This window comes from Lepus europaeus, chromosome 7 (assembly GCF_033115175.1).
Source record: "Lepus europaeus isolate LE1 chromosome 7, mLepTim1.pri, whole genome shotgun sequence".
Lineage (NCBI taxonomy): Eukaryota > Metazoa > Chordata > Mammalia > Lagomorpha > Leporidae > Lepus > Lepus europaeus.
In genome coordinates, this window is record NC_084833.1 from 73,696,611 (window position 1) to 73,724,243 (window position 27,633).

A 27,633-nucleotide genomic window follows, 5' to 3' on the forward strand; every position below is an offset into this window, starting at 1 on the left:
GACAGAATATTCTTATGCAGAAAATATTAGGCCCTTATATACAAAAAATAAATTTATATTTAGATCCTTATATCATATACAAAAATAAATTTAAAATTTAGCAAATTCTTAAATGTAAGGCATCAAACTATAAAACTACTAGGAGAAAATATATAGCAATAGGTCTATGACCTTAATTGAGCAGTTTTTTTTTTTTAATTTTTTCCTTTCGATATGACCTCAAAAGCATAGGTAACAAAGCCAAATGAACAAACAATATTTCATCAAACTAAAAATCTTCTGTACAGCAAAGGAAACAATTATCAGAGTGAGAAACAACCCAAAGAAATGGGAGAAATATTTGCAAACTATTTACCTGAAAAAGGGTTAATAGATCCAAAATAAGTAAGAAACTCAAACAACACAACAGGAAAAAAGAACCCACTCAGGAAAGTGAAGAGGCAACCAACAAAATGAGAGAAATTATTTGCAAACTATACAACTGATAAAGGATTAATAACCAGAATATACAAAGAAATCAAGAAACTCCACAACAACAAAACAAAAAACACATTAGAGATGGGCAAAGGAGTTAAACAGACATTTTTCAAAAGAGGAAACCCAAATGGCCAGCAGACACATGAAAAAACGTTCAGGATCACCAACTGTCAGGGAAATGCAAATCAAAACCACAATGAGGTTTCACTTTACCCCTGTTAAAGTGGCTTTCATTCAGAAATCAACAAACAACAAATGCTGGCGAGGATGTGGGGAAAAAGGTACCCTAGTCCGCTGTTGGTGGGATTGTAGACTGGTAAAACCACTATGGGGGACCTTATGGAGATACCGCAGAAATCTGAATATAGACCTACCATATGACCTAGCCATCCCACTCCTGGGAATTTACCCAAGGGAAATGAAATTAGCAAATAAAAGAGTTATCTGCACCCCCATGTTTATTGCAGCTCAATTCACAATTGCTAAAACATGGAACCAACCTAAATGCTAGTCAACTGAAGACAGGATAAAAAAAATTATGGGATATGTACACTATGGAAGACTACACAGCAGTAAAAAAAAATGAAATCTGGTTGTTTGCAATAAAATGGATGAATCTGGAAAACATCACACCTAGTGAAATAACCCAGTCCCAAAGGGACAAATTCCATATGTTCTCTTAGATCTGCGAAAATGAATAGAGCACCTAAAATGAAATCTGTAGAAGTGATATTGACACTTCTAGAAGGGATTATTGAGCTCCTCTTGTCTTGACTGTCAAGGAACAGTTTTGGTTCTTTTTGTTTGCTTTTTCATTTTTTTCTCTTCATACTCTTTGCTGAACTCTTAACATAGAGTTAACCATATGTGTATAAAGCCATCCAATTGTGGATGGATCTCAGTAAGAAATGAGTGGGAATAACTGAGGGAAGAGGAAGTTTGTAACTGTAAAGCTGTATAATTCTGCATACATTCCTAAGGACTACCTTCTAAGTGTACAGTTTAAAAACTTGTCATGGGACCACAAATCCCATTAAGCTGGGTGATAAAAATGTCATCTTAAGTGTTAAAGTGACCACATGAAGTGTTAAAGTGACATACAGATAGAATTAAATGTTAAAATGACCATATAAATAGGATGAAACATGGGGTATTATAGTAGATAGAATTAAAAAGGAGAGAATGTTCCAACATGGGAAGCAGTCCACACAGTGGACTCATAGAATGACAATTGCTTTAAGTAACAACCTCCTGGTCTGGCTGAAAAGCCAAGACACTGTGGCAAAAAAATATACTTATGCAGGATCTCTGTGAGTGCGATCCCAACGGAAAGAAGTGGCCATCAAAGAAGGATGTACTTTTCTCTAAAGGGAGGAGAGAACTTCCACGCTCCTTATGGCCTTGTCTAAATTCTGACAGAGTTTGTGGATTCAATAGGCTTCCATAGCCTAGGCAGCTTATGTCAAAAGCCTCAAGTGGTCACTGACATCATACATAACAGCGTTAATTGTTAAATTAACAACAAGAGTCATTGTGCACCAACTCCCCATGCAGGGCCTCTGTCTTCATTGAGATGTATTATGAGAGTTAACTGTGATACTTGTTCTCAGTTTTGTGTGTGTGTGTGTGTGTGTGTAACTTGTTAAAATCTTTACTTAGTATGGAGTTGGTCTTCTGTGTACAGTTAATTGAAAATTTATTTTAAAGGAAAATGAGAAGAGGAGCGGGAGGAAGATGAGGAGTAAGAGTGTGGGTAGGAGGATAGGTATGGTATGAAGAACAACTATATTCCAAAATTGTATGTATTAAATTTGTATTTCTTAAAATAATTAATTAATTAATTAATTTAAAAAATGGTCAAAGGACCTGAATATACATTTCTCTAAAAAAAAAGGCAAATTACCAAAGAGGCATATAAGAAAATGCTTTATAACACTAGTCATCATGAGAACAAACACAAATTAAAACTATGGTGAGTTATCTCACTTTATTTACAATGATTATTAAAGAAAAAAAAGATAAGTATTGATGTAGATGTGGAATAAAGGAAATCCTCAGACTTTGATAGGAATGTAAATTAATGCAGCCATTATAGAAAACCTTATGTAAGTTATATTTAAAAATAGAAAAATACCTTGTATCTAAAAAAGTATATATCATATATATGCATACAATGGAATATTATTTGGTCAGCAAATAAAGAAACCCTGTTATCTTGGATAACATGGATGAATCTGGAAGACAATATATGAAGAGAAATATGTAAGGCAAAGAAACAAAATTACCTCATGAGTTCATTCATATGTGAATTTTAAAATGTTGAGTGACTTCTGGGACAGGCACTGCAGCACAGCGGGTTAAGCCACCACTTGGGATGCCCACATCAGAGTGTCAGTTTGAGTCCTGGCTACTCCAGTTCGGATCCAGCTCCCTGCTATTGTACTTGGGAAGCAGCGGATGATGGATCAAGTGCTTGAGTTCCTGCCACCCACATGGGAACCTAGATGTAGCTTGGCCAGCCCTAGCTACTGCAGACATTTACAGTCTCTCTCTCTCTCCCTCTCTCTCTCTCTCTATCTCTCTCTCTCTTTATCTCTCTCTCAACCTTTCAAATGAATAAATAAATTGAGGTAGAAGGTAAATGGTGGTCCAGGTGCTACAGAAATGTTGGTCAAAGACACAAACTTTCAGTTAGACAGCAGAGTATTTATGTAGATCATACAACATAGTGACTATAGTTAACAATACTCATTTTGTGGATATAAACTATTCTCACCACAACAATAAATAGTATATGTGGTAAGGCATATGTTAATTATCTAGAGTTAGTCATTTCACTATGTATGTATAAGGGGGCTTCAAAAAGTCCATAGAAATTGTACAGAATCGTTTAATTTGATTTTTCCATGAAATTTTGAAATCCTGTCTGTACTTCAAAATAATACCATACACAGTAAATACATTCGATTTTATCTGTCAATCATTTAAAAATTGTTTTTTAAGTGAAAAATAATTAATGAGCAAGACAGATCTTGGATTGACAAATGTGCTAAAGGAAGTGGGGAGGAAGGAGAAGAAAAATACATAGGATAATAAATATCTCATCTACGGTGAGTATTGCGGTGCAATGGATTAAGCCCTTTGGGACAACAATATCTCTTATCATAGTGCCTGGTTAAAGTCCCAACTACTTAGCATTTCAGATGCAACTTCTTGCTTATGCACCTGGGAGGCAGAGGATGCAATAATCAGGTATTGCAGCACATGGAGAGTGAAGCAATAAACGGAAGATCTTTCTCTCTCTCCCCCCTCCTCTCTCTCTCTTTCTTTTTCTTTCTTCTTCTCTGTCATTATGCCTTTTGAATAAATACATAAAAATAAATATATTTTAAAAAAACCTCAACTAACAGCTAATGAGTGGTAACAGATGGATAATATAAAGAAAATATTGAATATTTCTAAGTACAAATTGCATTTAAATTCAAGATGCTCTTTTCAAAACAAATATCATCCAGTCTCTCAATACATTCTCCTTAAGAAAACAAAAGAAAAGAAACTCCATAATCAATTCATCTGACAAATCTCACTACCAAAGTATGATGAGTGTGTTGAAAGCCCTCAAAACTGTCAGCATCTGCTTTGCTGAAACCCATCTTATCTGATCATTTATTTGACAGAGGAACATCTCTAGTTTCTACAGTTTCCCTTAAATTGCTGAGATTTTTTCTCCCAATTAAATCACCCAGTGACAGCAGCAATTCTATTAAGCTACTTTCTTAACTTGCTTAGAAGGCATAGAGATAACAAGGTAAGGCTTACAACAATATAAATCATGTTAATAGCCATCACTCAGTGTCTCTGGATCCAAATCAAACTATGAAATACAGAATGACATTGGATGCTGAAATGAAAAAAATACCAACCATGTTTCTCTGAGACCTAGACATTAATACTCAGTCACATTTATGTAACAGTCTGCTCAGAGGATTAGTAAAACAGAGGCTGCAAAACCTGGAAATCCTCCTACCCACATTAAGCTAATTGAGTCAGAGACATACAATTCATCATATTTGCAGCCTGATTTATAAGCAACTCACCCTGCCCTGAAGCAGAAAGCAAAATGTTATGAGCTAGCTCTTCTTAAAATTTCAAACCCAGCAAATCTGTACCTGTCAATATCTTAATGGTACACAGAAAGAAGAAGAATCCAATTGAAGTGCACTTCTTTGACCCTGATGAAAATATAAATACCCAGTGCACATTTTATGACTGACATTTCTATGAGTACTCTAGCCACATATCGGAAACCTTTTGTTCCGGAATCCTATGGAAAATGCATCGTTATTTTAGCAAGTTGATGGGGTAATTTGAAATCACTTCTTTGCTAGGATGAAATTTCCATTCAGCATAAAGAAAACAATCTCATGACAGTTAAAACCTGAATTCAGAGAGGCAAGTTGTTATTGCTGTTGGCTTGCATAGCTGGTAAAAGCTGATGACACTAACTAATAAAAATAGAAAATTGTCTTAGGAGAATGCATCAGAAGTATTGAAGAGAATGGGATCAGGTGCAGAGTATGCATTTAGAGTACCCTCCTGCAGCAAACACAAACTCACACCCTCCACCTCATCAGGGCAACCTGTTGATATTTGCTGTTGAGTGTTTGAGTGTTGCAGTAGCATTAGGCATCTCTCACAGAAATGATAGATTAGGAGTCTGCCACTTATTTTTCCTGGCATTCATAGATGATTTCTGCTTGAGAAGGATTAAGCATTCTTTCATAGGCAGTAAGTGTGAGGCAGAGAAATGAGAATCATAGATTCTCAGAAATGAAAGCTTGAAATTCATTCATCTAGAAATTTTCAACTCATGTCTGTGTCATTAGGGAGCGCACTGATGGACTTCAAGTGATCCATATCACCCCTGAAATTTTATGCAAAATTGTTGAGAATACACACACACACACACACACATAGCTGGATTTTTTTCTGAAAATAAAAAGATCACAGCATTCTTCACTTTCCAAAAAGGGCTCATGACTTCAAAATGTTAAAAACCCAGTCCCACATCTTATTACATATATGGATAATCTCTAAATATCTTATTAAGGACTTTCTAGACTCTGTCTGCATACCTTCAGTGACAGAAAGCTATCTTCTGAGGTTGTCCGTTCTATCTTGGGACTGTTCTTTTAAAAAAGTTTCTAAAAATCTTATATGGATTTCTGTCTCCTCATTATTCACAGAAACTGTACACAATATATCTTCATTTTAAAATATTTGAAAACAAGAACTACCATGTCCCCAGAGCTGAGTATTCTTTAAGGACAACATCATTTGTGCCTTCAGTGTCCACATTTGACACTCCTCCCCAGCCCATTTGCCCCTCTCTGGAAGGACTTGCTGCCATTCTCTTTGAAATATGCTTCTCTTTATTGCAGAAATTGTCGTTTGTTTGTTCTTGAAATGACAATTTTATTAATGTAGGCTAAAATTGCATTGATTCGGACTTTCAGGACTAATGTAATCCCATACAACTCCTGCTTTATAAAAAACAAAAGAGGGGAATGTTAGTAAAATGGCACACTCTTATCTATGGTGCAATCTACATACACCCTGACACCATCCGAGGCTCTAGCCCCTGCCACCATTGCTGGAAACCAGGTGGCCACATGGCCCAACTACCGGTGTCAGCCCTACCCCCATCCTAATGGGATTCGCTGCTCCTATTTCTCTGCCCTACGCTGGCAAAGTTTTAAAAGGACCTGCTCCTGAGCACCTGTCTCTCTCTCTCCCTCTGTGTCTCCTGATCTCTGTTTCTCTCTCTCTCTCTCTCTTACACTCTCCTTCTCCCTCTTTTTCCTTCTTCACCCCTTCCTTCCAGTCTGTTGAGTTTCTCCCAATAAACTCTTTCCCTTAAAAAAATAAAATAAAATCACATTGATTCTTTGGAGTGTCGCACACATTGACAAATCCTTGAACTCATAAAATGGTAAACCCACTGGCTTCGTTCTCTTTATTATGTGTTGCTCTTGCCTTCCCCATGCACTGTCCCAAAAAGCAGAAATGATAAAAAAAAGAGAGTGGAAAGGAAAATGGAGGCTAAAGAAATAAGGAGAAGAGACGGCTGTGGCCACAAGGATCTAGGTTTGAGGGAATGGGTACTTAAACATAATAAAATTCAAGCTGACAACAACAACCTCCTTAATCTGTATTATTACCATAAACATATTTGTTATTATCCTCAGTGTATGAGTGTGGAGACAAGGAGGCTAGTGATCTCTCGAATGGCAATCTTCTACAGACAAGCCCAGCTTTTAACCCCACACTTCCCTGCAGGTCTGCTAAAGCATCTGATAAGAGAAATGACAGCATCTTCACTAATTGCTCTTTGTGATGAGGATCCTTTGAATTTTACACTTACAAATCTTTCTCATCAATGGTTGTATAAGTACACAGGAGAACACTAGAGCTTCTGAATGGAGAGGCAGCAATTATTTTTACTGATCAGACTGATGCGTACCATTTAGTTGGAGAGTTTCGGGATGAGAGATATTTGTCCAATGACAATAATATGAATTTGCCCTTTAGTAAAGCTAAAATTTGAAATAAAAAGTAAATGATAGCAATTTCTAGCAACATCCACTAGAAATTGCAATAAATAAAACTCTGTGACCCATTTGCTCTGTACTTTCCTTGTGAAACAGGAATAAACTTGAGGGTGGGAGTCTGAAACCCAGGTTCCTGTCTCAGCTCTAATGTAAACTATATGGCTTCCCTGGGAAAGTCTTTTAACATCTCTCGTTCTTAATTTCTTTGCGTATTAAGAAAGTTGTTAGGATATATTATTTCAAGTGACCCTACTTGGTTCTAAATCTGTGGTTTTATAAGGCTAACTATTGAATACAGGGTCATCTGGCTTTTTGAGGACTTTATTGCTGAACTTAAAGATTGCTTGCCTGGGTCCATGAATTACAACAGATGCCATGTTGTTTTAGAAGGAGCTTGTTTTTCAATTAATTTAAACATAGTAGTCTCCACCCCCTTATTTCACTTTCTGTGGTTTTAGCTAAATATTAAGTGGAAAGTTCCACAAATAATGAATTCATAAGTTTCAAATTGTTCACTGTTTTAAGTAGTATGATAAAATCTGATACTATCACACTTTATCTTGCTTGGTACATGACTCATTCTTTTTGTTTAGTGTTTCCATGCTGTGTGCACCACCCACTCCATTAGCCACTCAGCCATCTAAGTTATCAAACTGTCACAGTATCCCAATACTCATACTCAGGTACCCTTTATCTTAAAATAATAATGATGATATATTGTTTTAATAGTCATATTTTATTATTACCTTTTTCAAATTTTACTTATTTCAGAAACAGCAAGTGTGAGTCCTTCCATCTACTGTACACTCCTCAAAGGCCCATATTTGGCTGAACCAAGACAAAGTCAAGGGCCAAGAACTCAATCCAGGTATCCCACCTGGTTAGCAGGGAACATAGTACTGGGGTCATCACCTGCTGCCCCCTAAATGTGCGCATCAGTAGGAAGCTGGAGTCAGGAGCAGAGCTGAGTATTGAACCTAGACACCCTGATATGGGATGTGGATGTCCTAACCCAGAGTTTTAACTGTAAGGCCAAACACCCACCCTAGTTATTTTGAAACTCTTACTATGCCTAACTTATAAATTAAACTTCAACATAGATATGGAAACAGAGGGGAAAAAATCATAGTATATACAAGATTTGGTACTATCCAGTTTCAGGCCACCACTGAGGATCCTGGAATGTATCCCCTTCCAACAAGTGGCATTTATGTTTTAATTGCTGATAGCAGAAAACTATGTAAACTCTAGGAATGTGATTTTTAAACATTTTATGTTTCTTGTTTATAATTAAAAGCTGGTAATATAAATGATTTGTAGTTCACTGAGAAAATAAACCACTAAATAAACAACTTATCAAATGTTTTCATATATAATATAAGAAAAAGAAGCCAGAAAATCTCTAGAGCAGCAGTGCTGAAGTTCAATTACTATAATTTCAAGATGATTTTTACAAGCTGCCCATGTATCCTGTTGCTTAATGGTCCTTAAGCTTCAGGGAGGTGGGGGAGGGGGGGTTGTTCTTCACCAGTATTATATGTAAAGGGACTTCAATAAGCACTTCTTGAGTTCATTTTAAATGAAAGTACCTGTGACCCAAAATCAGCCACAAGCTCTAACACACTCAATGTTCTGCCAGTTCAGAAAGAACAAATCATCTGCCTTCAGTGTGATTTTGGTGAGTCAGCTGGCCTGGAGGAATCTATCCTGGGAGCTGCATTGGAGTTAAATCTGCTCACTGAACACTGGAAGTTCTCTGTGAATTGAAAGAAATCAATTCAGCTTTCTCTGTCATGTTTTCTTATCCAATATTCTCTCTTAAATGAGTATCATGTGGTTTCTTTGTACAGATGCCTAAAAATAAATATAAAATTTGCTTTCCGTAATACTTTTTGTACTGATTGAATAAGGTTAAATAAGTACCTTGTTATATAGCTCCTACTCACTAAATGACCCATTTAATGGGAGAGACTTTCCCTCTTCTTTAATTCTTTCAAATAGCAGGTAACAAGAAGAATTTATCCAACAAACACTGCAGCAGTGTGGAGTTCAAGACTTCTCCCAAGTCTATTTGTAATGGTCACCTGCAGAAGTATTAAAAGTCCAGAGCTCCAGGTTTGGTGAATTAGAAAGTCTCTGGGCTTCTATATGATTCTGATATGCATCAAAATTGAAAACCTCTGGCTTCAGTAACTTAATCAGTAGGAACAGAAGTTTTAACAGTCAATGGAAATAGAAAACACTGATAGTTCATATTATAAAAGGCTTTGCCATTTCTGAGGGCCAAGGGTTTTCTTCCTTTTCTTCTCCTCCTCATTTACAATGTGGGGAAGTTGGATCAGATCAGTGATTTCCTGACTTTCTTGATCTTGATGGCAATAATAAATAAATTTGTCATTGTGAACCAGTGCACACCCACACACCTCTATACTAACCTAAAACAAAGATTTCTACTTTTCTGTACTTTTGTTATAAAACTACCAATCAAATTTATTTCATATCTATTAGTGGGTTCAGTTGCAGTTTGAAAGCCTGGATTTGCTTATTTATATACTTTACTTCTGTTTTAAAATTGTAAAAGTCTCATCTGCTGAATAATATAACTGTGACTAAGAGTGAGAGGTCTAACATTAGCTTAACTGGACTAATATTCCACATGCATAGGGTATGAACTGTGCTACCTTAGAAAAGCCTTTTTAACCACTTTGTGCCAATTTTTCTCATCCATAATGCAGGAATTTTAAGAAAACCTATGGCATGATGCTGTTGAGTGGGGTAACCCAACATACGTAAAGCATTTAGAATATAGGCAAGGCCGGTGCCGTAGCTTAACAGGCTAATCCTCCGCCTTGCGGTGCCGGCACACCGGGTTCTAGTCCCGGTTGGGGCTCCGGATTCAATCCTGGTTGCCCCTCTTCCAGGCCAGCTCTCTGCTATGGCCCGGGAAGGCAGTGGAGGATGGCCCAAGTGCTTGGGCCCTGCACCCGCATGGGAGACCAGGAGAAGCACCTGGCTCCTGGCTTCGGATCAGCGAGATGCGTCGGTTGCAGCGGCCATTGGAGGGTGAACCAACGGCAAAAGGAAGACCTTTCTCTCTGTCTCTCTCACTATCCACTCTGCCTGTCAAAAAAAAAAAATTTTTTTAAAAAAAAGAATATAGGCAAGAGTATATATATTTTTGACAGGCAGAGTTAGACAGTAGGAGAGATAGGGACAGAGAGAAAGGTCTCCTTTTTCCGTTGGTTCACCCCCCAAGTGACCGCTACGGCCGGAGCATTGCAGCCGGCACGCTGCGCTGATCCGAAGCCAGGAGCCAGGTGCTTCTTCCTGGTCTCCCATGGGGTGCAGGGCCCAAGCACTTGGGCCATCCTCCACTGCGCTTCCGGGCCGCAGCAGAGAGCTGGACTGGAAGAGGAGCAACTGGGACAGAATCCGGTGCCCCAACTGGGACTAGAACACGGGGTGCTGGCGCCGCAGGTGGAGGATTAGCCTAGTGAGCCGCGGCGTTGGCGGTAAGAGTATATTAAGAACTAAACAAGCACTGCATTTTGTTCTTTTTACTACTGTTCCTAAGACAGCTTGAAGACAGAAATCTGGGAGGGCAGGCATGGCTACAAAGAAAAACACATTAAACTAAATTTTAGGTCTTAGCCATTGCCTCATATCCTCTCCCCTCAGGAACATAGTTTTGTTAAACAACTGTAAATCAACAAATAGACACTGTTTGTATAGCCAAAATCTTGTCAAAGAAAATCCTAGGGTAATATATACCTGATTTCAACAACAAACAATTACAGCATATGAAATGGTGCTAGAGTAACTACTTAGAAGTTTATAGAAATGAAATGATCTGTATTCAGAGTTAGTGGAGTATGTTTCTTAAACATACTGCTAGATGTAGAACAAAACCAGTTCTATTTTCATGGGTTAATAACATTCTCTAGATTTTTAGAATAGTTAATGTGTGAATTCTGTATTTACTAAATGTCTCTATTACTCTAGATATATCTTACTTACTATTGCCACTATGAAGGAATGTTTTTTTAATTTTTAAAGTTATAATTATAAAATTAATATACTTAGAATTATAAATCTAAATTAATGCTTTCTTCAAGTGGCCATTTTGAGAGAAAACATATATGTTCTAACATCTTCCATAACTAGCCCACAAAGGAAAGTCCATGTTTTTATGCCTTAGTAAATTCTTGTTTGGTCCTCTCAGAACTTGGATCATGAACCCTAACTCACTTGGAACTTGGATCTTGGAACCCTAACTCACTTGCTATGTACTTCAACTGAGCTAGCCAAAGTGACAGTCACTTTAATCGAGGGGGATGGGGACAAAATGTGGATAGTGCATGCTTGCTTCATTGAATAGTGTAAATTCATTTTCTCAAGAACAGCAAGGATGGGGATATTATAATTTTTATTGAGAGTTCAAAGAGATCATTAAATTTAGATTTGTTTTTGTATACTCTTACTTTTTCTAATTTTTAGATGTAAAATGATTGCCATTTATTGAGCACTGATTAGGTACCAAGTTTTACCACAGATATTTTCAACATGCTATTTCAAATATTCCTGTAGCACCCCTAAGAATACCATACTAGTGTTCCCAAGAGGAGAGAAGTTAACAGACTTGCTTATAGACGGAGATAAAAAGCATGAGAACTACAAGGTTAACACAACTAAGTCAGATCTAAAGAGCATCTGCTTTCCACTACTGTAACTGTTAATATTTTGGGGAATTAGCTGAGAAAGAGTTAAAAAAATTTCCAGCCCTTTTGGTTCCAAAAGTTATTGACTAATCTACCATGTAGGGTTTGGAATAACTTCAATATTACCTTTGTTAAGCAGAAAGAATTGAAAACATGCTCACTAAAAGGTTTCACCTCCAGACTTCTTTTCAAAGGGGTAAGGAGTAGGAGTTATTTTAAGGCAGGAAAACAACAGCAACATTAGCAACAGTGATGACAGGGATTCTTTATTGATGGGCAGCCTCTGTTCACTTTAATAAATTATTTCTAATTGTTACAGAAAGCCCGGCAGTAATGAGGTCTTAGTCTTGAGAGGATATTCTGTGTAACTGAATTAAGTCTTTAGAAATATCTGCAGCTGTAAGTAGGACTAAGAACATTTATTTGGGGTTATTATAAATGATCCATGATTCTATAATTTATTAAGCCTTTATTAAACATAAGAACCTAATATTTCTAAGAAAAACTCATTATTATCATCGCTGTTATTATATAATGAAAAAAGCAATAGATTTATATATCATCCCACAAACTCATCTTGCAAAAACTCATGGAGGAACCCAATAACCCTTAGTATGAAAATAATTCTTAAATTTTAGTATGTTGTTGCAGGTCTTAACTTGTCATTTTCTTTTCCCCTCTTTCCAATGTCTGGCCTAAGTAAGCAGAATTATTCGGGGTGTGCTGTTGTTATCCTTTCCAATTAAAGATAATTGAAGTAAAAAATACTCCATTTGCATAGAATTTTGATCTGTGCTGGATTCTGCATATGTCTGTCAGGGCCGTATTTTACCCAACCATTTTCTCTCACCAAGGGCTGGGCCTGGAACAAAATGCATTATTCAAAAATATGCAAATCTATGCCAAACTCTTCTTATGTTTTTATTAGCTAAGGGCTTCTCAATTTAGTCTCACAAATCTCAGTTTCTTCTAAGACCAGATGCTTCTGGAATCATCAGCTCAGCTACTGCCACCATCTAGTGGCCAGAGAGAGAAATGAAAGGTTTTTACATATTTGAAGAGGTCTCATTTCCTAAAGTAGCAATGGTATTACTAAAAACACTAGGTCTAGAAAGAAAATAAATAAAGTTTTTAAACTATGTTCAGGATCTCATTACCATTAAGGTCAAAGGTATTTCAAAACATTTCTTTATTCTTTCTTTAAAAGTAAAATGTTGATCAAGTAATAAATATTTTAAAACATCTGCTTATTGGCCAACACAATGTTAGACCTTGTAGAGAAGCTATCTATTATGAATGTATAAGATACGATCTCCTATTTCTAATATAGCTTTGTTAATAAAATAAAAAGGGCTAAATGTTGCGATCAATCACTCTCTGAATGCTTTGTGGTTTCCTTAGTAAGTCCCTCTTTCTCCACTCAGCCCCTAGCATGGGGGTGGGGGTCCCCATGTTTCATTCCTTTGCATTTTCCTCTGCTTTACTGAGCAATTCCATCCACACTCAGACCTTCAACTACATTGAAGACTCCCAAGTTTCCCTTTTCTATATCAAATCTCTCTAAATTTCCAGATCTTTATTTCAAACTGCCTGTTGAATACTTCTACCTGGGTACCCATAAATAATTCAAACTCAATTATTTGAATCTAAATTCAGAATCTTCCCTTACCTCCACCCCATGCTGCCACTCTACAATCTATTCTTCCTCTTATTTTACTGATTGCATTTCATGATACTTCCCTTACCCAATTGCTCAAATTTCAAAAAATTATGGATTAACCTCTGTTTCTTACTCTTCTAACTTCTATACTTAATAAAGTTTAAAGTGTTAATCATATCTTTCCCTAAATAAGTTTTCCTATATACCACACACTGCATACGAAATGTCTCTGCTTTATCTCAGAGCATGCCCATCTCCTAAATTTTATTTAAAGCCCTTGATTCAGATATCTCCCTTTCCAGTTTTTCTTTCACTCTGCTACATGACATGAATAATGGTCTAGTTTGCAAATTAGACCATGTTATTCTCCTTCTCAAATTTTGTAGTCATCCTTCATATTATCTATAAGGTGAGGTTCAATTTCTACATAAGATCCTGCACTTCCTATTCCTACCTATCTTCCTTGCTTTAAGCATGTTTGGACCCATCCCATGCTGTTTTCCTTAATCCTTATTTCCTATCCCTCTGTCCTGCTCAACTACCTGTCATTCTCAGAGTTCTTCCATACTGTTGCACAGCTGCTGGAGTCCAAGGCAACCTTGACCTTCCTCCTTTATCTACTGCTTCTTTCCAATAAAAAATGATTTCATTTTAATTGTTTCTCTGACCACACTTATCCCCACATCTCCACTTTCAAAGAATATTAAACAATTTTTCCTTAATCTTATAAAAATTTACATTTTCCTTGACACATTTTGTGTGCATACAAAACACATACAACATGGCATAATGAAATTAGTTTTGCTCCAAAGCCTATGATGTTTTATAATAACCACAACTTTCTACATGGAAGTAATGAAAGCTTAGACTGAGATGATAGCTGTGGATACAAAAAGAAAGGTGATAAAATTAAGATATTAAAATAAAGATATAAGATTAAGATGAAAAATAATCCCAAAGTTTTCACTTTAAGATATTTGAATAACAGGTATATATACTACTCTTAATAAGAAAACATCAAGAGCAATAAGGATAGCCACAACTTAAAGATTTATTTATTTTTGTATTTATTTGAGAGGAGAGTGATAGAGAGGGAAGGAGGGAGAAAGAAGAGGGAGAGAGACAAAGACAGAGAGAGATATCTTCTAACTACTGGTTTACTCCTCAAATGCTACAACAGATAGGAACAGAACAGGCCAAAGCCAAGAGACACGAACTCTATCTAGGTCTCCCACCTGGCTGGCAGAGACCCAAGAACTTGAGCAAACATCATTTTCTGCTTCCTAGGCACATTAGAAGGAAGCTAGATTTGTAGTGTAGTAAGTGGGACTTGAACTAGCACTCTGAGATGGGATACAAGAATCCAAAGAGGTGGCTTAACCCACTGTGCCACAACACTTGCCTTGGGAATAGCCATTTTTGTGTGTATATATTTCTTGTATGTGAAGCTCTGAGTTAAGAGCCTATGTACATTTTTCTTACTAAAAATTCACATGAGTAGATGTCATTGCTCTGCAATTAAAGAAACTGAAGCTTAGAAAAGTTAAATAACTTGAGCAAGCTCACCTAGCTTGTAAGTAGGTAATCAGATATTTTAATCTGGTTGAGTCTAATTTAAGGGCCATGATGAATCCTAATGCTATACTTTTCTATTCTTTGTATCAGTTATGATCAATGTGTCTGTTATTTTCAAAGTGTATGTGCCTAACTAAAATAATTTCATTTAGAAGGGTTCCATGACCAAATATGTTTGAAAAATGGTCTGTATTAATTATATTTTAATTTAAAAAGTTTATATTATATATTATCATATTAAAGGCTCTGAGAAATTTTTCAATATGTTAATAATATTTACTCCTCAAATTTATTTAAGCAGTTATTTCTATATTTTCTTTATAGTTCTGACAAAATACCACCAAAATACTTCTGGAAATGCTTTCATTGTAGATACAAATAAGAGAATATAAAGAAAAACAAAATAAAAATAAGAAATAAGATTTAATCTGGTTCATGAGAACTTGCGTGTTTATCAAAAACAAGAAAAATCATTTATGTAGAGGAAACTGCATAATAGAGTTCAACAAAAATTATTCTGAGCAATAGAAAAAGGTATATTTAAAATATGCTAGCTATAGTGCACATTAACTCCCTGTACATTGGATGTTGTGACCCGTGGAGTTGGGCAAGAATTAATAGGAAAGGCTTTATGGAGGAAGAGTGTTTAGTGTACTGCTGGTTAAACTGTGCTAGCCAACGATCAAGCTATAACAACTCTAGTAGGAAACAGTGGAGTAAAATACATTTTGTTATCCTGCTGTCTGTAGTTCTGTACATTGGCTTCTTCAAGTCTGAGCTTCCCTCCCATAACTTCCCAAACTTGCACTGTCAACAGATCCTCCAGTGTTTTTCCATATATACTTAACAAGTGCTCAGATGTCTACGAGTATAGAAGTCTACTGCAACATCACATTCTCCTACTTCCCAATAAAGCTTCCCTGAATTCTTTATAAAGAAATCAAACTTCTCTGATTAAAGTAATTCACGTTATTCTATGAAAGACAGTTTTAATTTTCCCTGTAAATAGTCATTGAATCTAAGAATCTAAGATTAGTTTGATCATAAGACACAGCAATTTTTAATGAAAAATTTAAATTGAAATGTCAGTTTCAAGATACCATGGATTTTAGGACACATCTAAATTTCAAATATATTTATATGTGATAAAATATGAGGTTCAGAACTGATAAAATTCTGTATCAATGATGAATAGATAAAGGAGAAAAGGACGATGGTAATTTCTCTCTCTCTCTCTCTCTCCCTCTTTCTCCCTCTCTCACATTTTTCTAACATATACTCTGTACAAGATATTCTGATATGTGTGTTGGGGTCCTATAGTATTTAAGTTCAAAGAATTTGAGTTCCAATCACAGAGTAAGAATAAGTAACAAATAATTATAATTTGGTTCACCCAGAAGAATAAAATAGATATGTAAGATCATGTTTTAGTGTTTGTTGTTTCTCCAACAACTTGTAGGCACTCAGTATTTACTGAACTGCCCTAAACTGAGCAGAAAATTCTTTTGCTTTTATACAGGCCAGTTTCTTTTTTGGAAAAGTCTAGGTATCAACAGAAAATAAAAGCATCCCCATATTCAGGCAAAGAATATAAATTCCCTTAAATTCACTGCTAAATTGCATTTCTCCTTCCAATGCCATACTTCACACTGGCCAAGCCACTCTAATGAAAACAGGCTAAGCAAGCCCATCTATCACCCAGGCAGCTGGAGTGTACCAAAGACATATGAATCTTAGAATGGAGGCTTCAAATGATATAAGATGATGGAAGAAACGCTGGTCAAACCTGCAACACTGACATTACTCAGCTAATGATTCAGAGCCTGCTCAATGTGACATTTAAAATGTTAGCCAGCAATTGTATGCTCTATTTAGCCAAACTATATGGAAATTCCTAATTTACACCAGAGAGACACATTTTTTCCCAGGAGGATTCTGGAAGCGTTATCTGACTGTGGGCTTTGCCTCATCACTCTTCTCTTTATTGTTTGACCCCAAAACAGTAGACAGATCAAAGGCAAACAGATTGAAAATACAACAGGTCTAATGGAGATTTTGTACCTTTACAGCATTTCCCTGATTCTAATAAGGCCTTCATTATGGGAAGACAACATGTTAGATTTTAATCATGGCAAGTTTTCCAAACACTTGAAATGTGGTAGCACAATAACTTCTTAACAACTTGCAAAGAAAATGTGTCTGATTGTTATAAAATTGTGTACTAGAATCTGATATTGCAATGTTGTGCTGGAGTTATATGTGTTTGCCTTTCCAACTATACTCAGCAGCTTTAGGTTGGTATCCAGAAATTCACCCTGATGGAAGTATTTATACCACAAAATTGATAAAACTTACAACTTTTTTTCCCTACACATTTATACACATTTATCCCTATCACTATTGCTGACAGAAGAGAGGTACACAGATCTTCCTCACTACGACCACCTAAAAGCATTCTCTGTTTAGAATAAACACTACTCCATAAGAAAAATGTTCCTGCCCCAAAATAGCTACCCTATGTCCTGGGTGCAGAATCCTTGGATAAACTCATCTTTCCCCCGCCTCTTCTTAATACCTTTGGGGCCACACCACAGAATTGATGATTCCAAAAAGAGAAGAAACCCCTTTGACCTTGGTATTTCATATTAAGATTTGTGTTGATTTTCCTGTTTATCGGTGGCTACTTTTTAAAGTGATGTGCAGTGCCTTCCGTAAGATGCATCATTACTGTAAAACTATAAAAACCATTTAATATTTCATAAAAAACAGAGAAATAACTTAGAAGAGAGACGGATACAATGGAAAACCTAAGCTAAGGTAAACTATGGAAGGTGAAGACACTTAATTTCAATAAAAAGTAGCCTCCTAGTGCTGCTCCTCAGTTTTTAGTAGTCATCACACAAAATATGGATCAGCATTTATTTTCAAAGATGAAAAGATTCCTAAGAAAGGAAGATATTCATCTGAACACAAAATAGAGACATCGAGTCCTAGAATTAGACAGGATCTCAGACACAGTTTTATTAACCTTCCTGCTGAAGAGGGAGTTTTTTTCTACAAAACCATTGTCAGATCATCACCTAGGCCTAGAAGACTTCAAGGGACCAGGAATTCCTGCCCCATGAATTGGTATGTACCTTTCCTTGGACACAGGTAACTGTCAGCAGCTTTTGTCTTAACAATGATCCCAAATATTAATTCTTGTCAGTTATGCACAGAGCATCTTGTCCTGCCTCTGTATGATACCAGCATTACATTGTTCACATGACCATCTCTTGAGGTGAAAAGGTAAGCCCCCTGTTCCCCAATCTCTTCTTCTTCTGGTAAAATACACACATTTCCATCAGTCATCAAATGCTTTTCAAAGAAACTCTGGAAAGATACACAATAAATCCAAGAGGCATGATGCTTATATATATTTTACACATCAAATGCTATTTTCAGGAATTTGACATTAGGTTATTATTGGTGATAACCATAGCTAGTTTGATACTACAATTTTTATAAACTAAAGTATTTAAAATGTACCAAATCTGGAACAGTATTAAACATAATTTAACTTTTTTTTTATATTTTGGCCAGTGCAATAAGATGTCACAGAGCACTGGAACCATTTTTAAGACCTTATTTTTTTTTTAATCTGGGGAAAAGATATATAGAAGTGCTGGTGAAATGAAATGTTCTGTAATAAAATGAAAATTTCTTCAGCAATAACTAGAGGGTTAATTGAAAGAGGTTTTCTTTTTCCCATTCCAATTCTCTTATTTAGTATTGGATCTACTTCTATTTTTCTTCTTAAACTTTAATCAACATTTTTAAGTTTTTATCCAGAGCCTAAAAATCCAATAATACCAGCCCTGTGAAGAAAAGGTGGAGGAATCTGCAACCAGGGAACACAGAAAACTCATGTTCTCATTTACTTTTCCTGCTTGTCAAAATATAATATACCAAGAAATTGCCTAAATTTAAATCGAAAAGGAGAATATGTTGGGGAAAGTAAGACACCAAATATAAAGAAATCTTGTAAACAATTTGCCCTAGAATAAAATAGAGGCATTGAGGAGCCAATTCACACATTTTCCTCTTTAGTTTAGATTGCAAGGCAATTTTAGGTGTGATCATGTTATATTTATTTGTTTTGTTTTATTTGGGACCAGGAACATTAATGGAAAATGAGCATTTGAGCAAAAGCTTGGTGTACTCCTGGGTTTTTATAAAAGTGTGGTTAACTTATTTTCATTTTCAATTTTTCACCCTTGACTCTTTTTTTGCCTATTCACAGAAACTAAAAGGATTTCCAGACATTCAAAAAATTGCAGTAAAATACATCCCAGAAATAGTACATTAGCTTCAAAACCACAGGAGGACCTTTTGAAAATCAGTGACCACTAACCTGTTTTAAAACAGCATTGTTTTAAAACCATTAAACATCTCAGCATTAAAGACCAACCGCTGTTGTCATCAAAAAGTGTAAAGAGAAATATAACTGACCTTCAGAGGAGAAATATGAGACTGTAAGACATATCCATGGACATTTTCTATTTGAGACAGGTTCTTTTCTGATACGTGCACGAGTTCCGGGCCCCTTACTTCGTGGGTTAATCGAGGTAAGGAATGATCATGTGGAGCGTCCTCATCTTGGTATCGATACTTCTAGGAGAAAAGGCAAGAAAGAAAAAAGCATTAATGTTCTCAAATGGTACAGTCTGTGCTTCATATTGTAACTTCATTAATAGGACACAGTGTGTACCTATTGTTGACTTAATCGAGCAGGCTTCTGAGACTCTTGTGTTGGTCACCACAACCCATCAACTGCAAGCACAAATAAACCAAATCAACCAATGTTGATGACTTATTTTTGTCCTATCACATAGTCTTTTTGGCAGCCAAGGTTTTGACACAGTGGGTTAAGCTGCTGCCTGAAATACTGGCATCCCTTTTAGTATCAGCTGAAGCCCTGGCTGCTCCACTTTCAAGTTATGTTATTTCCCTACTAATGCTCCTGGTAAAGCAGCAGAAAACGGCTCAAGTCCTTGGGCCCATACCACCTACATTGGAGACCTGGATGGAGTTCAAGGCTCCTGTCTTCAGCCCGGCCCAGTCCTGGCTGTTGTGGCCACTTGGGGAATGAACCAGTAGATGGACGATATCTCTCTCACTCTCATTCTCTCTCTCCTCTCCCTCCCTGTTCTCCCTGTCTCTCCTTCTCTCTCTGTAATTCTACTTTATTTATTTATTTATACACATTCTTTCTGTTTATGAGCTATAGAAGGATGACTACAAATGAGATTGAGAAAATTTACTTCAGTAGCTGAGGAGGTAACTCTCCAAATGAGCAGAATAACTAAGAATGTACTAAAAAAAAAAAAAAAAAAAAAGTATAGGTCATGAATGGGGAAGAAAAAAGTTGCCAAGCAAGAAAACGGATTTCTGGTATATGCCACTCAGAAAACTTGATTTAGTTTTGCAATTTGTGAAAGGTTCAAATTCCCTTGGAAATGAGAAATAAATGTCACCCATATTATTTATATTAATCTCAAAGAAAACACAACTTTCTCTTATGTTATCCCCTAGGAGGAGTGTTGATTTGGGTTAGTCAGATTCCGGGATAAACATCACAACTTCTGGGAATGCATCTCAGTTTTAAAGACTTGAGACATAAAGGGTCTGCCTATATTCAAATCATTCCCTGAGATGAAATAGACAATAGTCCCTTCTCTATTGTTCCCCTTATCTCTTAAGCATTTTCCCTTCTCTTGCCTCAGCTGAAGGCCTCAGATATCCTTAGATAAAGGCCATTGTTTGAATCTTGCAAGCAGGTCTCAGGAAGCTAACTTGAAGGGAAAGGTTCAAGAGTGGTCTGTGGGAGTTGGTGGTAGCATGGAGCTCCATGCTGTCTGTCTGCCTCTTCTTTTCTCTCTTTTTCCTCTGGAGCTGTCCATTTAGAGTCTCATTATTTCAAGGATGTTCACCTACCTGGGAATGAGAAAAGGGACTTTTCTCCATCTGACTCCCAATTTAGGCAATAAAGTTTGAGCTTGCTTTGCTTTGCTTTTGCTCCCTGTGCACAACATAGGGATTTTCAGAGTAGAGATGTACATATCATCATATCACCATCTCAGACTTAACTGACATGTCTAAGCTCTTCCCAGTGGCCCATTATTGGTATCACCAACAGTTACTTTAGCACATCAACTCATTAAAAACACATCTCTTACAAAAGCATACCTCTATTTTTCACTCATTATTCAGATTTTTAAAAATAAGATTTCTTGGATGTCAGCTCTCAGACTGACTCATAGCCTGACAGTAAATGAGTCACCCCGTGGAAGATAATGCAATATGCTGTCCACTCTTACTCAGACAATGATTATCAGTATTTGTGTTTCCAGGAGGCTTTCTACAATGTACCAAATTATGTTAGTCTCAAAGCAGAAATGTAATCATTCTTAGGTATGATGCTCTACTTTATCTCAGACAAAAAGAACAGAGAAGTTAAGGGACTTGTCTAGGGTCACCTAACTAGTGGACATCAGAGCTGAGACCTTGTCCAGATCATGTGACTCTGAATCCTCTTTCTTCTATCTTCAGCACCTCCTTTATCCCTGTAAAAAGGAAACCCCAAGTCTAATAATGGAACTGGCACCTTAGTAGAAAATTGATTGCTGATAATACATAATACAATGAGTTTAAAACATTTCTGTGAATGGCAGACACTGTGCTTCTGTTTTTCTAACCCTATGAATAATTTTGAAAGTTAATTTCCCTCAGAAGCACGTATCTACAGTTAAATTCATTCTTGATTAGTTATTGTGGAATAATGTTGTATATATTCCATTGCTAGTTTTTCTTGCTTCCAACCCATCTACTCATACATCTGATCCCCTTTTCAACTCTCTCTCTCTCTCTCACAGAGAAGCACTGTCATCTATGCAGGAACCTGAGCCAGAAAAGTAGGAGTCAATCAGACTCCATTCTCCCTTTCACCCTCTACTATCTGACAATTTAGTACATTACTTAGCCTGCCTGATTTACATCCTAAATTATTCTTGAATCTACTGCCTCCTTATCTTCCCACCTCTGACACCCACCCAGCAGCAGTACCAACACGTCTGCATCCAAGTTCCCACCAGCTCTCAGCATTACTGCAAAAACAGCCCTGGGTTCCCCACACTGCCTCTGGGACTGCCCCCTTCCTATTCATTCTCTACACTGTGCAAGGGGACTTTCTGAATTGCAAACTGACAAAGTCTTTCTTAAAACCCCCCAACATCCCTACAGTACAGAGTTTAAGTGTCCTCCCATGCCATAAGCTGACACCAAACCCCACTACATGAACTGAACCTCCATTACTTCCAAATTCCTTTTTCTCACCCTCTCATCTCACGAATTGTGACGTGAATTTCAGCAAATAATTACCATTTTCTAAGCTTATTTTAAATTTTGTGGTAAAATTAATGTAATATAAAATTTTACCATCTTAGCCATTTTAGGCATATAGGAATCATTTTCTTTCACAATGGATCTTCAGAACTTCACTTTGTGGTTATTTTGTAGCTCCCTATACTCTCGTAATCACAACTTTCATGCTATGTGATTGTGTACTGTCTGTGTTTTTCATTGAAGTGTAAATGTTTGTGAGTACTGGGAATACACTGGTATTGTTCATTCTCATATCTCTAGTCCTTAGACAAGTACCTATCATACATGCACAATAAGTATTTATGGAATGAAGTAATAAATGGCTTTCAAACAAATGGATGAAATGGGTGTGAGTTACTTAAGACACAAAACAATTTCTGGCTACTGGATACAACTATCTTATTTTATAGCATTATAAAATCAATTCAGCAAAAGACAAACATATAGTTTCCTTGACATATACTTAACTCTTTATTCCTTTAGTATAACCAAAGTATTGATTTGTAACACTAAGACTATCATTAAAACCACCACTAATACTAATTACTAATGCTAATGATAATAGAAAAGAAATACAAACACTAAATACTAATATAATATTAAAATTCATAAGAATATCAGGTAGAGTCATAATGTAAGAAAACATCCTAAATATTTATTTGAATAATCATCATCTGGGAGATTCAGTTGAGCCCCCAAATGGAGCTGATATTTCCAAGGCACCTTTGAGAGATTTTGTATTGCTTGTAAGGAAGGGGGCCAGCATTTGGGAAAGGTTCTATTTTAAAATCTGTACCTTCCTCTTCTTTTTTCAGTTTGGTTCATTGGAGGGGATTCTGAATTGAAAGAACATTTATAAACAGATATTTCATATTGCAGATAGAGGTAGAAGTGTTCAAGATAGAGAAGACATGTATATTATTTATGTCTACACGTCTTAGTTAATTTGTCTCTGACTTACGGAATCCTGTTCCCTTCCCACTTCTTAAGTTTACGTTCTTCCTGACCTCTGGGTTCCATCAGTCAAGCATTTTAAGGTTCTTGAAAATTACATTGTGTGTTACCTCCTTGGACATATTCTTTAATTACCAAGCTTGAAAAGATATGCTTCTTTTATGTTCCTACAGTTTTCTGCACAGATTTCTATTAGTGAATAACAATTTCATACTGTAAAGACCTCTTCTTGTGCCTATTTCTCCTACTAATCCTTGGGTGTTTCAAAAGCAGAGGTGGTAACATGGTTATCTCTGAATCTCCAGTGCCTATCTGACAACTGACCTATGGAAAAAGATCAGTAAATGTGAGTTGACAGAATTAAACTTAAATGGCATCATACGATCCACCTCACCAAAAATCCCTGCAAGCTGAATCTGCATGCCACAATAGTCCTACTCTCTTTTTACTGTGCCTCCACACAGATGGAGAAAGGCTGTCAGTTTGGTCAGCATATTCTGCTGATCCATGGGTGACTCAGATTCATTGTGAGCTGCCTAAAGTCCACACAGAGAAGCCTAACTTGCCTATTCCATTCCTGGACATTCTCCAGCACAGTTAGGAATCTGGTGCTCTGTTGGCACAGTGCATGACAACTGATTCAGAACTTAGAAAAATTTCAAGTGCTTATAAATGAAAATCCGGGTTTATCTCTGTTTTTGCAATAAAAAAATATTGCCCTGGTTCTCCCTCCCATCAGGAATTGGCACTGTATTGATGAAAGAAGATGTGTGTGTTGTGTGTATGGAAAGAGAGCACGAACAGAGAGCAGAGGAGAGCCATGTCTGTGTGCTCATGAATATTCATTAACATGTAATACCTAATAGTTAGTGAACGTTATTCATGAACAGTTTGCTAAGAATGTTAATAAAATTTATCTCATTTAAGAAATAGAGCAATGTTATCAGTCAGGTGCAAAATTCAGGAAGATGTAAGGCAACTAGTTCCTCACACAAAGCCTAACATTTAGGAAATACTCAGAACTAGTTAATTTCCCTGCTTCTGTTGAATACACTGACAAACAGCATTCTCTGTGTCAAGTCTCATCTCTCCCTTTTTAGTTTCTGGTCTTTGAGGGTAGTAATCCTGACAAATCTTTGCCTACTGCACATCATCAAGCCAGCACACTAAGTTGTATGTATACAATAGGTTGAGTTGAGTGATTAAATGCTGCCACTGGAAGAAAACCTCTTGGTTTTAAAAATATATTTGGCATAAAGAAAGCACATATTTTAGAAACATAAAGTCAGTAAGAAAATGAAACATACAAGAGACTTGAAGAGGGAGTGATGATCTGTAAGAAATAAGTGAATGCAGCTTAGGAAACAAAGCAAAGCAAGGGAGTGAAGAAATCAGATTCAAAAAATGAACTAATGGAAACGAAGCTTTTCACTTCATTTCAAAACTGTAGACATTTATGTGTCACAACTGAGTTTGCTCATCCAGATCCTGCCAGTCACTTTATTTTAAAGAAAACATTTTGTTTAACCACTTTTATATTCATTTTTAGAAACTTCATCTGATAGAGATATGTGCATTATGTAGTCCGTGTGCTCTATTTTTCATATCCTTCTTATTTTCATGATGTCGTAACCTCTCTCTGACCTGAATGCCATCCTTATTATGTGTCCACTGTATCCTCTCTCCAATACATTGCGTTCTCTCTGGAGGGAATGCACAGGATAAGAAAAAAGGAAAGAGAGGAGAAGATGGAGTGTTTAAAGCTGTGATTATATAAGTCTTTATATTCATTTCATTCATTTAAAATAAACTCTGTAAAGGATATTTTGACTGTGGTAGGGTTATTTCCTCTTTCCTCTCTGTTATGCTGATGCATTCTCCCAGAATGATTACTTACATGTTTTAACTCTGAGATGGAAAAGGAGCTAGACAGCAGGAATATCTGGGAGCCAGTGCTGTGCCCCAGAGGGTTAAGCTGCCACTTGCAACACCAGCATTCTATATTGTAGTGCTGGTTTGAGTCTTGGCTGCTCCACTTCTGATTCAGCTCCCTGCTAATGTGCCTAAAAAAGCAGTGAAAGACGGCTCAACCATCAAAGAAGGATGTACTCTTCTCTGAAGGGAGGAGAGAACATCTACTTTGCTTATCGTCATCTCCAAATACCGATGGAGTCTATGGTCACAGAAGGCTTCTATAGCCTTGGCTGTCCATGGCAAGAGCCTCGGTGGTCACTGACATCATAAATAAGAGTGTTAATTGTTAAGGAAATAGCAGAAGTCACTGTGCACTTACTCCCCATGTAGGACCTCCGTCCTTAATGAGTTTACTATGAGAACATACTGCAAATCTTGTTCTCAAACTGTACTCTATATGTTGTATGTGTGCATGGGTGCAAATTTTTGAAATCTGTGCTTAACATGGAATTGGCCTCTGTATATAAAATCAAACTAAAAATGAACCATAATGAAGAAGGAGATGGGAGAGGGAGAGGGAGGTGGGATGGGAGTCAGGGTGGGAAGGTGATATGGGGTAAAGAACCACTATATTCCTAAAGTTGTACCTATGAAAAAAATGCATTCATTAAATAAAAACTTAAAAGAAAGATGGCCCAAGTAGTTGGGGCCCTGTCACCCATGTGAGAGACCCAGATTGAGTTCCTAACTCCTGGTTTTGCCTTGGTCCTGCCCCTGCCATTGCAGTCAGCTGGGTAGTGAGTCAGTGTGTAGAATACCTCTTTCCCTTTGTGTCTCTCTCTGTCTCTCTGTCACTCTGCTTTTCACATAAATAAACATTTTTAACCAATTATAGCAGGAACATAAGATGAGGAAGAGCAAAACAGCCTGTACATAATGTTCACCTTCCCTTCCTCAAGGAGGCTCTGACTGCTCAGCTCAGGAGGTCCTCTTCTCCCCACCACACTGCTTCAGAGCATCCTGTATTTATTCTGCATGAAGCTTGGCACATTTATTCCACATTTATTTCATATTTATTCATATTTGCCTTGCCCTTTGGACTGCAAACTTCTTGAGATCAGGACCCAACATGATTGGTTCACTACTGACCCCTGGGCTACACTGCTGACCCCTAGGTAAATGCTCATTGAATAAACAAGTAGTGCGTAGTCAAATCTATCTTCAAAATCTATACTAATAAGAGCCAAAGATCACTGATTGCACCATCTATTCAGCCTTCAGAAAAATGACACACAATCAGCAATACAGCTGACCCAAAGAAAGATTGAAAGAGGAAATTTTCCAGGATTTGAAGCAGGATGTAATAGTACAGATAGAAGAGATGAAAACCTCTCCCAGGTGCTTCATTTGAATTTTTTCAAACAAAATTCACAAATGAAAGGAAATACTTTCCTGCTTTTTGCCACAAAGAACAGGACAAGCCAGGATGTTAATTAAATTACAAATCAGCTGTCTGCTTGCAGCTGACAGAGCTTTGTGTGCTTCCAAGCAACGTCAGATATTTTAAACCCTCTGTAATTACCTACAATGGAGGAGCAGCCAGGAAGAGTGCTTTCATGAATATTTAATGTTCTTAAGATTCTTTTTAAAGCACGGGTGATTTAAATAATCATGAGAGAACTTAATCTAACTCAGTGCTGCCCTCCATCTGGTAACTGAAGATGCTGCAATTGTAGCCTGGTAGGAAATGCAGTCCTAAGACTCTGAGCTAGGCCCAGGATCTACCCTAGGCCAGGCTGACCCAGGAGAAGTAACTGTAGAATTAAATACACCTCAAGCTCTCTGAGCAAGTCAGAAGGCAACCATGACCTATGAGCTAGCAAAAGAATAGTTAGGAAATAGTAAAATTAATGTATATAAGATGCTGTGCATTCAGATTGTTCTTTACAATGAAAAAAAAAAAAACAAAAAACAAAAACAAAACACTTCCAGAAACATTGCCTCAAGTAATTCTATGAAGAATTTGATAAGAGAATTGTCACTTTGATTTCCAAATAAGAAAACAGTAACCCACAAAGCACTAAATAAATGGCAAACTGGGTCTCAAACTGATACAGTCTATTGACTCCAAGAGCCAGCTCAATATAGTGGAAAATTCATGAATTCGGGTTTGTTATACCCCTTCATAGCTATGCTACATTTCTCAAGTTGCTTTAATTGACTAAAGTTAAAAGCAAGAACATAGTATCTACTTCAAAGAAATAGGAGGATTGAATGAAGATATTATATTTCTGGCACATAG

General features: G+C 36.8%; 1 protein-coding gene across 1 annotated transcript in view; it reads right to left on the reverse strand.

Annotated features, from left to right (window-relative positions):
- The window catches only part of DLG2 (discs large MAGUK scaffold protein 2), a 2,175,716-nt gene that overhangs the window by 1,131,981 nt on the left and 1,016,102 nt on the right, over positions 1-27,633 (reverse strand). The window contains exon 6 of the mRNA XM_062196791.1: positions 19,533-19,694. Within this exon, the coding sequence (XP_062052775.1) occupies positions 19,533-19,694 (162 nt within the window). The remainder of the gene's footprint in view (positions 1-19,532; positions 19,695-27,633) is intronic.